General features: G+C 39.4%; 1 protein-coding gene across 6 annotated transcripts in view; it reads left to right on the forward strand.

Annotated features, from left to right (window-relative positions):
* The first annotated feature begins 601 nt into the window (after positions 1-601).
* The window catches only part of LOC122561022 (probable JmjC domain-containing histone demethylation protein 2C), a 289,853-nt gene continuing 277,767 nt past the window's right edge, over positions 602-12,687 (forward strand). For 3 of the 6 annotated variants that reach the window (XR_006314885.1, XM_043712301.1, XM_043712300.1), the window contains exon 1: positions 602-905. Coding sequence is in view for 5 of the 6 variants with exons in the window: in XM_043712301.1 (XP_043568236.1) it covers positions 747-905 (159 nt within the window). In the remaining variant the exon portion in view is untranslated. The remainder of the gene's footprint in view (positions 906-12,687) is intronic. The other 3 variants (XM_043712299.1, XM_043712303.1, XM_043712298.1) reach the window with 2 other exon arrangements.

The following is a 12,687-nucleotide window of genomic DNA, read 5'->3' on the forward strand; positions in this document are numbered from 1 at the left end:
TTCATGCTATGACCTCAGGTTGAGGGAAATTCCCTTCCACACTAGATACACACACGATTACGGGTTGGTTTACGCTGTAATTTAATACTGCACCAGATTTAACCACGGAATGCCACCAATCTGTAACAGACGGCGTTAATTGTAGACAGATATGTCAGTTTCAGCAGCCCATCACCAAAAACTAGAAATGTAATCAACATGGCTGAATAGAGGGGTCGGGGACGTGGGCTGAAAGCTACAGAATTGAAGGGAAACACACGTCTTGCAAAAGGACGTGTTTGTGATATTAACCATCTGGTTAATGTTCTCCACATGTTCTCAATGAATTATGGCAGAAATCATTGTCAGGGGGTGACTGTCTGGGGTGCAGGGTGCTGGGTGTCATGAATGAACTGACAGCAGTGACCTCCACATGCTTGTCATTGTGAATGTTGGGGGGGGTGCCGGGGGAATGTGGAGTTGTTATTGCTGCTGGTAGTAGGAGAGAACTATTTGCTGTGTGGCTTTGGAGGAGGGGGGGTGGGCGGACGGTGACGGCGGCGGTGTCTGAGCTCTCGGCGGAGGGATACGCGGGTGGGAGCTCTCTGAGTGAACACAAACCATCAACTCCGTTGTCATCTGATCGTTAAGCACCGTCATCCCGGGGAAACATGTCAGACCGGTGAGGCGGTTTGCGTGTGTCTGTCCGTCTCTCCGCTCGGTGAGGTTAGACAGAGCCGCGGCGGTGTTTGAAGGAACCGGAGGCGATGGCGCCGGTTCCTCGGATGGAGCTGGTCGGTAAACGGTTTGTGTGTGTGGGTGACAGCGGCCGCGAGCTGGACGTGTCCAGAATCCATGAATGGCACTGGCGAGCCGGGGTGATCAGAGCCGTCTCCTACAGAGAGTCTTCCAACAGAGAGCTGTCGGTGAGTGTCCCGGCACAGACCCCCCACCCCCACCGCGACCTCACTCACCTCAGTCCCTGGGGATCAGTGTGGGCATCTGTCTGTCTCCATGTCAGTGTGGGGATCTGTCTGTCTGTGGGGGTCTGTGTGGGGATCTGTCTGTCTTTGGGGGTCTGTGTGAGGATCTGTCTGTCTCTGGGTGTCTGTGTGGGGATCTGTCCGTCTTTGGGGGTTAGTGTGGGGATCTGTCTCTGAGGGTCTGTGTGAGGATCTGTCTGTCTCTGGGCATCCGTGGGGGGGATCTCTCTGCCTCCATGTCCGTGTGGGGATATGTCTGTCTCTGAGGGTCCATGTTGGGATATGGCTGTCTCTGAGGGTATGTGTGGGGATCTGTCTGTCTCTGGAGGTCCATGTGGGGTTCTGTGTGTCTCCATGACCGTTGAGTGATCTGTGTGTCTCCATGTCCGCGTGGGGATCTGTCTGTCTCTGGGGGTCCGTGTTGGGATCTGTCTGTCTCTGTGGATCTGTCTGTCTCTGCGGATCTGTGTAGAGATCTTTCTGTCTGTGGGGATCCATGTGGGGATCTGTCTATCTCTGGAGATATGTGTGGGGATCTGTCTGTCTGTGAGGGACTGTGTGGGGATCTCAGTCTGTCTGTGAGACAATCTGACTAATTCGTTGTTTCTGTGGAGATTTGACTGTCTTTGATGGTCTGTTTGGGGATCTGTCAGTCTTGATGTTTGTGAGGGTCTTTGTGGGAGTCTGTCTATCTTGATGTCTCTGTGCAGGGGAGACCTGACTGTCTTGATACCTGTAGGTTTTTCTGGATGTCTGTGTTGGAATCTGTCTATCTGTCAACGTGTCTGTATCTCTGTGTCTGTCTGCATCAGCCATTCTCACAAAGTGGACCTCACAGCTTTGCAGCTGCCTTAAGATTCTGTCCAAACACTTAGTTTCCTGTGTGTGTTTTTGTTAAGTGCCAAGTCTTGGTTTGGAACTTATTACTTGCAATTAACATTAAATCATTGCATCGATTCTGATTGCAGTGTTAGCAACCCCCACCATCCCCCACCACCCCCAGAAGAAACTGTGTGTGAGGTTATTTAAATGCAAGAGTATTCGTTATGTTGTGGTCCTCGAGAGTGAGAACAAATGCCGACAGGTTGGAAATACATGTAGTAATTACGCTGTGAGCGTGGCATGATCATGATGTTTTGTCATACTCGTACTTGCATACGTTTGGCATCGCAACAATAGTGTTATCCGAGAATAAATAACATGGCATTTGTCCTGGAGCTATTTCTGGAGCTACGCCTTCTGGTGATTATGTTGCTGCTGGTTTGGTACAGATTTGACCACTATTTCTCTTCCCCTCCCCCAAAGTACTATTCATGACTGTTAGGAAACATAGCTTTTGTGCCCGCTAAATAATTCAGAAACCATATTTTCTTTGTTTTGGTCAAAAAAAGTATGCATGTTGTGTTCAACAAATTTTGACAAAATAAAGGATAAAAATGACAAAGATAGCCAAAATAAATGTAGTGTGGGATCACAGTCAGATTTGGTAACGTGTTACAACCAAAAACATTTTTTTTGATCAAAACCATGTGCTCTTGAAAAGTAACTTTCAGTTGTAGTATACATGAACACAGTTCTTTCTGTCAACAGTACAAACTTCATGCTCTTGACAATAGGCTCCTGTTTTCAAGAAATCGTATATATCTCTGGATGCAGTGAAGGTGCCACTGTTAATTTGTCTCGTTAGTCTCTGATAGGTGTCAATCATCTATTTGGACGATTTCAACGGGAAAGGAAAAGAAAATGTTTCAGCATAAAAATTAACATGGAATCTGCAAGATTGATTCATGTTTAACTAACCTGATAAAATTGAATGGAAAGGCAACAGGAAGAGCAAAGCCTGGTAAAGATATCATATATTTGGAGCTTCAGTAAGCCTATTGACAAGGTATACATTGAGGATTGTGATTAAGTGTGGGGGAAAAGCTGAATGGATAAGAAATTTGCTAAAGATTAGAAAAATTATATATTTGAAATGTCATTCAAATTGGAAGAGGGTGAAGTCAGATCTTCGATAAGGATCAATGTTTGGACTATTGTTTATAATTTCTTTTTCGACGTAGGAATAAGTAACTGGATATCAAAATCTGCAGATGATACTCCAGTGCAGGAACAAAGCGCACACAATCAAACATTTTCAAAGTGGGAAGTTAAGTGGCTAATAAATTCTAGGTAAATTTACTTTGGCTATGTGAGAGGTAATTGATTTTGAGAAGATAAGTAATTTTAGAATGAGAAACTGAAGGGAGTAGAAAAGCAAAGGAATATTGGAGAACACATGAACAAATATTTAACATTAGTATTGTAGTCAGTTTTCCAAGTTACAATGTTAGCAAGGTCAGATTTACTTCAGGTAAATAGAACTTGGAAATGGTGACATTCTGTTAAACTTTTATAGGACCCTGGTTTGGACATGCTTGGTATATTTCTGGTGTCCATACAATAAGAACGCTGCAGAAAAGATAAAACAGGATTTTCAGGGATGGTCGAACCATGATATTATGGAAAAGACTAAATGGGTTTGTGTTTGAGAAGATTCAAGCAAGATATTGAAAATTTTGAATAGGTTGGATTGGGTAGATGAGAAGAGAATCTGGAAGAATTGAAAACTAGTGCTCAGATTGGCTCTTAGCGGAAAGAATGTTCCTAAACTAAATCTAGCAGGAAAATGTAAAAATTCATTGTTCAATGTGTAGAACATGGAGCATGCTAACACAGGAAGTAGTAAAGCAAAGAAGAATTTTTCAAAAGGGGAAAAGACATGTTGATAAAGGAAAGGGGACACAAAAATTGGCAAATGATCAAGCAGATTGAAAGGGGTGTGGGGTATAAACACTATCACAGGCAAGTTGGTCCAAATAGTTAATGTTGTATATTTCATGAAATCTAAGCTGTACTAAACAAATTCAAACAAAATAATGAAATGCTTAGTTGTCTGTGTAAGATTTTCAAACTGATTTTAATGTCATGGAATTCTGCTGATATAATAGTGTTACAAGTGAGCTTCAGAGTAGAGTCTTGTTTGTGGTAATGGTGAAGGATTAGTTTGCAAGAACATCTGACATTCAGGTATAATCTGACCATTGCTGGGACTTCACTGAAGTTAGAAATTCTTCTTTAGGGGAATGGTTTTGAACTTTGTTTGCAACAATTTTGAGAAATCTGAGGTTATTTTATGTGAGAGAACAGCTGTGACTGAATTTGGAAGCTGTATTTCTCTCCAGTTGTTAACTGAAGTCATTTTTGGGAAGGTTTCAGATTAATTAAGGAAATCTAGCGTGGCTTTCTGAAGGGAAAATTGTGTAAAACTGACTTCGTTGAGCCTTTTGAAGAGGTAACGTGTTGATGAGGGCAATGCTGTTGATGTAATGTCCACGAGATTTCAAAAGACATTTGATACAGTGCATAACAATCTGTGAACAAATTACACCTCATGGAATCAAAGGGATAGTAGCTACTTTGATGTGAACATGGTCAGACAGGAAGCAATAGCAGTGCTGAAGGGATGCTTTTGGGGGAGTAGAAAAGCAAAGGAACATTGGAGAACAGAGAAACAAATAATTAACATTAGCATTGTTGTCAGTTTTCCTAGTTAAAATGTTAGCAAGGTCAGATTTATTTCCAGGTACGTAGAATGTGGAAATGGTGACATTCTGTTAAACTTTTGGGGGAGTGCAAGATTTGCATTACAGTTCCCCAAGGGTCAGCATTAGGACCCTTCGTTTTCCTGATGTGTGTGAATGTAGACCATGGTATATCAGATACACTGTCAAAAGTTTTGTATGATTTGAAACTTGGAAGTATTGTAAATACAAGAGTGGTGTAAAGCTTCAAAAAGGCAAAGACAAGTTGGTAGAATGGGTGGATATGTGCAGATGAAGCTCACTGCAAAAAAAATGTAAGGTGATTCATTTTGGTAAGAAGAATATACAGAAACAACACCGGGTGTAACTCTAAAGAGTGTTTAGAAACTGAGGATCAAGGTGTGCATAAGTAACTGAAAGTGGCAGGACAGATTGTCAGTGTAGTTGATTCAGAATTCAGTATCCTAGCCTTTATTAAAATGGGCATAGCGTACACAAGGAGATTATCATGCAGTTGGATATGACACTGGTTTGGCCACAGCTGGACTATTGTGTCTATTTCTGTGTGTGCATCCAATGCCTTCACATCAAGATTGTGAAGGCATTGGAGAAAGTAGAGAAATGATGGTAGTTTCGGGGTAGAAAAGCTTGAATCTCAAAAAATAGATTGGAAAAGTTGATGCTGATTACTTTGAAGAAGAGAAGACTGAGAGGTTCTGAAGGAGTTGCACTATTGAATATCATGCAAGGTCTACACAGTTGATGTTGTTACAAATGGGAGGTCGATACCCCTATGATAGTTAAAACTGAAACATCCAGAGAAGCTTGCGTTGCCTTGTAATCTGATAAAGATGTGCGGCAATTTCACACTCCCCTCACTGCCATCTATTATAAAGGAGTGGTTAAATGAAATTAACGCCTGTCGCTCACTCTACAATCAACAAGTCACAATTTATTTATCTAACTCCAACTGTGAACAAATTAACAGAGCAACTAACAAACTGAGCAACTACTCTCTAACTACCTATTCCTGAATAAAATAAGATTCTAATAGGATGCTGTTTGAATAAATACAAGTCCCACTTATATGACAAAATAAACTAAAACTTAGTCTCTCAAAGTTCACAGAGAATGTTTCTTCTGGAGTATTCCACTGTCTCTCCAGCCTTTCTTGTGCTGGTTTGCTATCAGGAATGATTCCTCTGTAATTTCTTCTGTTCTGAACACCTCTCTCTGTTGAATTCTGGTGTCAGGAATATTATCTAAGAGTGCGTGTACCTTTATAAATAGATAGTGCTTTTTAGAGAACGTGGAGAGATTTCTGTGAGAGCGAGATGTTTTTCTCAGGTGGCGGGTGTGCTCTCACTTCAGATGGCAGTCGGTTCTCTCCCAGTTTTCAAAATGCCCACATCTTTTATATCCTTGATTATCCATTACTTTCTTTACAATCAGATTGGTTCCTGGTTCTCAAAATCATCAGGTTTAAATGTGACAGGTTTTCAATATCTAAGGGCTTGGTTTGAATTAATTGGCTGAATTTGAAAAGGCTTGTTGTCTTGGTAAAAATACTGCTTGGCTGTTTGATACAAAATGTTTCAACTTGGGTGCTCTCTGTGCACTTGCACTTTAAATTGCTGTTCAGACATCCATTTTAAGTACTGAAGAAAACACCATCTTTTAAAGGGACCTTGCAATGCTTTCCCCATTTATTTTTTTTTACAAACGATTTCTAGCTTTCTGCCTTCCACTTCATGAGTACTCTACACAACTTCGTAACAATGGGGAGAAACTGTTCCAACTTGTGAATGGATTAAGAATGAGAGGACACAAATTTCAAGTATTCGGCAAAAGAAGCAAAAGCGATGAGGAAAAATCATTTCATGCAATGATTGATTAAGATCTGCAGTGTACCACCTGAGAGTGAGGTTGAGCAGTGTTCAATTGAGACATTAAAATGGAGTACGACTGTAATATATAAAGGAACAATATGCAGGGTTATGGGGAGAAAGCAAGAAACTGGAACATGTAAAATATCCTTTGAGAGCAGACAGGATGGTCTGACTGGTCTCCTGCTCTGTAACAATTTCTGACTGCGTGTGTGTTTTCATAATATGAAATGGTTGTATTATACAATCTTCTGTTGCCTGTTCATTTTGTTGGTTTTAGTAGCATTGACCTTGAGTGGATATGCCAGATATTTGACGAACTTAAGGGTAAATTTTTATTTGTGTTTTTAATAGTGATGTTGTATTTCACAACTTAAGAAATTAAACAAGTACGTTTAATGTTTGTCTTCTGCTTCGAAGTGGATGAGCATTGAATAGCCTCCAACACATGCTAACAAAATATTGGTCAAGTTTCTTGTAGTTTTCCAACTGTATAAATTCTTTCTCGATTTAATCAAAATAACATAACTTTGTTTTGTCACTATCTCTCAGACCAGTCCCTAGGACCTCATGAGTTTCACCTGGGAATGTTGAAAGAAATCAAGGGAGAAATTGTAGATCGCTGATTATAAATTTTGAAAGTTGATTCATTTCAAGAAGTTCACTCAAGATTGAAAAATTGCAATTGTCGATTAATTGTTTAGCAAAGCATTAGCATGGATTTGAGAAGGTCAGATCATCTAAGATAATATTTTGCATTGTTTTATGAGGTCACAAACATGGTTTAGAGAGAAGTGTCTGTGGGTACCTTTTATATTGACTTCAGAAAAAAAGGTCTCACAATGTTTGTGGAAAGAACATACCGTATGCATGATTCTATATTTACAGTGGCAGGAGGCAGTTGCTTGGCACTGAATTGAAGCAAGGTTAGGAGGCTACTAGGTTGGGTTAGGATTTGAGGGTTGGAGTACTGGTAATTAGAACATGGGAGAATCTTCGTAACATTTTAAAATTTGAGATTTAAGTCAAACTTGGCTGTAGTGCAATCTAAGTAACTAGATATTTGGAGAAAGCTTGCGAGTCGATTAACTTCATGTGGCAATTATTTGATGAAGGCAGACACCAATATTAAATTTAGAAGAAATTCAGAATGTTCAACTCGGGTGTTACAGCCAAGAATAAAGTGACTGTACACATACAATCCGAGACTTTTAATGTATTTCATGCATTTGGGGAACAAATTGTTTTAATAGATTTGAAACCATTTATGAAAGATGATATTTTAATTTTTGTGATGCATTGCTTGAATTATGATGTGTATTGGACACTAATTTTATCATAAATGTATAGTATAATTTTTAATATGAATATCTTTATTTATAGTAGGGGCGTGGAATGCACTGCCTGCATCAAAAGTAGACTTGCCAACTTTAAAGGCATTCAGATGGTCATTGGATAACCTTGTGGACGAAAATTGAATAGTTTAGGATAGATGGGCTTCAGATTGGTTCCACAGTTCGGTGCAACATCAAGGGCTAAAGAGCCTGTACTGCGCTATAATGTTCTATGTTCTGAAAATTTGAGTTTGCCAAAGTCACTTTTGCGATGTTTTCAAATAGTGTAATCTGGCAATCTTTACATTTTTAAGAAAAGCTCTTCCGTATTCTGAGAGGCAAATCATTGTGATGTTCACACAGAACCATGTCCAGATTGGAGATTTAAATAAATCTGAGTAATAACATGGTGGTTACTCCAGATATAAAAACTCAAATTGTTCTTTGACTGTATTTGAAAATCTTTGAAATGCCGCTCTTTAGTTGTGCTTTAGATGTTCTGAAAGACATTCATTTCTACTCGCTGCATCTCCACCTGCGCATTTCCACATTCTTCTACTTTCTGTAATGATGGCAGGGAGTGTGGCTAGGTGCAGTTTGATGGGTGTATTAAGCTTTCCAGTACTCTGCCCATATGGCTGTAATTGTGCAAGACTATTTGTTGTGTATGTGATGTTACACCTGATGCAGTCACAACCTTACTTAAACTTGACAGAAAAATTAATGATATAAGTGATCAAGAATATGAACATTGATTTGCTTCTCTCCTTTAACCTTCTTTTCAACATTGCTCATTCCTCTTGACTCTATTGTCTTTTTCCTGTTCTCCTTTTTTTTCCACTTTTTGCACTTGTTTTTCTCTCATTCATTCTGTCATTCTCACGTTTATTTTGTCACTTTCTCAATGTCTTGATCATTCTTCTACCTGTATCTCTGCATTTCTTTTACTTGTTAAATCTTCATCTGTTTGTCTCCTCTTTCCTTGCCCTCTTCCTCTTGTCCATGTTGGTTTCCTGTTTATGCATGTTTTGGACTTCTCTCTTCTCCATTGCCTCCATCAATCTTTTGCTTCTTTTCATTATCTCACTCTTCTTTCCTGGCTTTTCTGTGCTTTCACATTCATTCCCATTTTTACTGTTTCTCATGCTTTTTTTGGTCATACTCATTTTCATGATTTACTGTATTCTAAGTCTCTTGTGTTGTTTTTGCTGATTTGACCTGTCTTGAACTTTAGATCTCTGTTTCTCTCTCTATTACATTCGTACATAGTGCTCATTCTTCCTTACTCTTGTGCACACTTGTGTGTACTTATTGTTCTTTCTTTATATCTTGTCCAAGGTCACTGAGGCCAGTTCTATTGCCTTGAGTTTCACTTTATCTGAAATCAACAAATTTTGCATGAGTAAGCGTTCAAATGAAGAATTTTCTGACTTAGTTATCTCATTAACAGTACATTCATTTTTGAGTCAGTGAGAAATCCAAACTAGGGTTTTTGTTTTAATTTTAATCAGTTTTGTATGTTTACCTAATGTTTTTCTGTTGAGAATGAGAAATGCAAAACAGGTAAATTAACATTTTTAAGGTTAGATTAGATTGCTTACAGTGTGGAAAGAGGGCCTTCGGCCCAACAAGTCTACACCGACCCTCCGAAGAGCAACCCACCCAGACCCATTCCCCTACATTTACCCCTTCAACTAACACTACGGGCAATTTAGCATGGCCAATTCACCTAACCTGCATATCTTTAGACTGTGGGAGGAAACTGGAGCACCCGGAGGAAACCCACGCAGACACGGGGAGAATGTGCAAACTCCACATAGACAGTTGCCCGAGGTGGGATAGTGTACTTATTTAATAGATTTTCATCTTAAAGTGCATTTGTACTTATATGTCACAAAGCATCAATTCCAAAGTTTAACTCTTCTACCACTGAAATTCATTTTGCCAAGATGTAACAATTTCTTGGAAAATACCCACCTTCTTGTTTAGGAATAGCCATAATAATGGCTGGGCATGGCTAAGTCTCAGCTTATTGATCATGTTCTGTTCATTTTTATACAACATAACAGTAATTAATCAGCCAATTATAATTTTTTTTACATTAATTATTCGGTTAAATGATAGCTGTCAGAGAGTACAGGTTTTCTTTTGTCTGTCCATTCACTTGGACCAATCACAAATTTAACCTTCAACATTGCATTGATCCACAGTACTGATTGTAAAAAGACCTTAACCCCCTCCCGCCCCTGCTCTGGTTTACATTTATTGCTTTATTGATGGGGATAGTCTGCTGTTCAGGTGTCTTAAAATGAATACTGTATGAATGAATTGTCTTAAAATCAATACAGTCCACGAAGTGCTGTAATGCTCCTTTTTTTTGGAAGTGAGGGCATGGATTTTAATGAAATTAATTAATTATTCTATTTTGATGCGCTTTTTAAAGTGCCATCTGTGTGTACATGATTGTAGTATGTTGGGTAGTGTGACCACGGTGCCTCACCCTTGCAACGTTAAATATTTTTTTCGGTACTTACTTTTGAGATGTGAACTTGTAGGCTAATTTTTACTTTTGAAAGATAACTCAGCGACAGTTCTGTCTTAGTTCATATTTATTGGGATAATTTATATTCTGTTAAGAAGAGGCACTTTTTAAGCTAAGAGTGAAAAAAGATCACATCAAGACCATGTAGTTTTGAGATAAAATATTGAAAAACAAAAGCAGAAATTGCTGGAAAATCTCAGCAGGTCTGGCAACATTTGAGGAGACAAAATCAGAGTTAATGTTTTGGGCCCAGTGACCCTTCTACAGAACTCGTTCTTAAGAACGCCTGTTCCAAAGAAAGGTCCATTGGACTCAACTGATTTCTCTCCACAGATGCTGCCAGACCTGCTTAGATTTTCTAGCAATTTGTGTTTTTGTTTCTGATTTCTAGCATCAGCAATTCTTTTGTTTATTGAAAAACACTTGCAAATGTTTAAATTTGTCAGTTTGATTTGATTGATATTTAAAATAATATATCTATTTTGTAAATAAAACTAGGTTTCTTGCAGGCAATAACATGTGTCTTGTATAAAGTATGCTGCTTCCATTTTCAGCTAATTGTTGAAATATAACAGAGATATTGTTACTTTAAATGTTCAATAGAAAACCAAGACAAGGTTAGATTGATTCTAGAAATTCACCAGATCCCCAGACTTTATGTCTGCACCCACTGATTGTACTTCTGGAGTGTAAAGTTTTGATTAAGTAAAAACAGCTGGGTTATATTTGTGTTCTGTGCACAATTGCATGCTTTAGCAGGTAAAGTAAATTTTTTTGGAACATGAAATTTGAATCCAGTGGGACACAAAAAAAAAGTACAATCCATAAAAAGCTGTGACAGTTTCTACCGTCAGTGATTTAAAACTGACATGATGGCCAAGATCTGGAAATTGCAGACTTCAAACAAAGAAGGTATTACAGTGTCTGTCCTATTCTCAGATATTTCATGGTATTTCACAGTACTGTGCTTTTGAAATGTGTTCAAGAAGGCACAGCAGCCAGTTTGCACAGAAAAAAAAGTCCCACAATACGTGATGAGATGAATAAGCAGATAATCTGTCTCCATGGTATATGAGGGTAAATGATGTACAGATCAACAGGAGAATGCCATTTCTGATCTCTGCGTCGTGTCATCGGATTTTTTTTACACCTTTCTGAGAGGGCTCATCAGAAAGACGGCATTGCTGTCAGGATTAAATTGATGTGTCAATTTTGAAGTAAAATTTGAACATATGATTTTCTGACTTAAAAGTGAGAGAGCTGCAATTTAGTTAAGAATAGAACTTTATGATCCAAATTGAATTATTTACATGCTGAAATTTTGTTTGCTGAATGCTTGGGAGAAGTTTCAGATTGTTTGTTTAAAACTGACCAAAATTCCAAATAGTTAAATACACTGCATAGAGTCATAGAGATGTACAGCATGGAAACAGACCCTTCGGTCCAACCCGTCCATGCTGACCAGATATCCCAACCCAATCTAGTCCCACCTGCCAGCATCCAGCCCATATCCCTCCAAACCCTTCCTATTCATATACCCATCCAAATGTCTCTTAAATATTGCAATTATACCAGCCTCCACCACTTCCTCTGGCAGCTCATTCCATACACTCACCACCCTCTGTGTGAAAAAATTGCCCCTTAGGTCTGTTTTATATCTTTCTCCACTCACCTTAAACATATGCCCTCTAGTACTGGACTCCCCGAACCTAGGAAGAGACTTTGCCTATTTACCCCATCCATGCCCCTCATAATTTTGTAAACCTCTATAAGGTCACCCATCTGCCTCTGATGGTCCAGGGAAAACAGCCCCAGTCTAGAACATAGAACATAGAAAAATACAGCGCAGTACAGGCCCTTTGGCCCTCGATGTCGCGCTGATCCAAGCCCACCTAACCTACACTAGCTCACTATCCTCCATATGCCTATCCAATGCCCGTTTAAATGCCCATAAAGAGGGAGAGTCCACCACTGCTACTGGTAGGGAATTCCATGAACTCAGAACTCGCTGAGAAAAGAATCTACCCCTAACATCTGTCCTATACCTACCACCCCTTAATTTAAAGCTATGCCCCCTCGTAATAGCTGACTCCATACGTGGAAAAAGGTTCTCATGGTCAACTCTATCTAAACCCCAGTCATCTTGTACACCTCTATCAAGTCACCCCTAAACCTTCTTTTCTCCAATGAAAACAGCCCCAAGTGCTTCAGCCTTTCCTCATACGATCTTCCTACCATACCAGGCAACATCCTGGTAAACCTCCTCTGCACCCCTTCCAGTGCCTCCACATCCTTCCTATAATATGGCGACCAAAACTGCACACAATACTCCAGATGCGGCCACACCAGAGTCTTATACAACTGCAACACGACCTCAGG

Source organism: Chiloscyllium plagiosum, chromosome 22, assembly GCF_004010195.1.
Source record: "Chiloscyllium plagiosum isolate BGI_BamShark_2017 chromosome 22, ASM401019v2, whole genome shotgun sequence".
NCBI lineage: Eukaryota > Metazoa > Chordata > Chondrichthyes > Orectolobiformes > Hemiscylliidae > Chiloscyllium > Chiloscyllium plagiosum.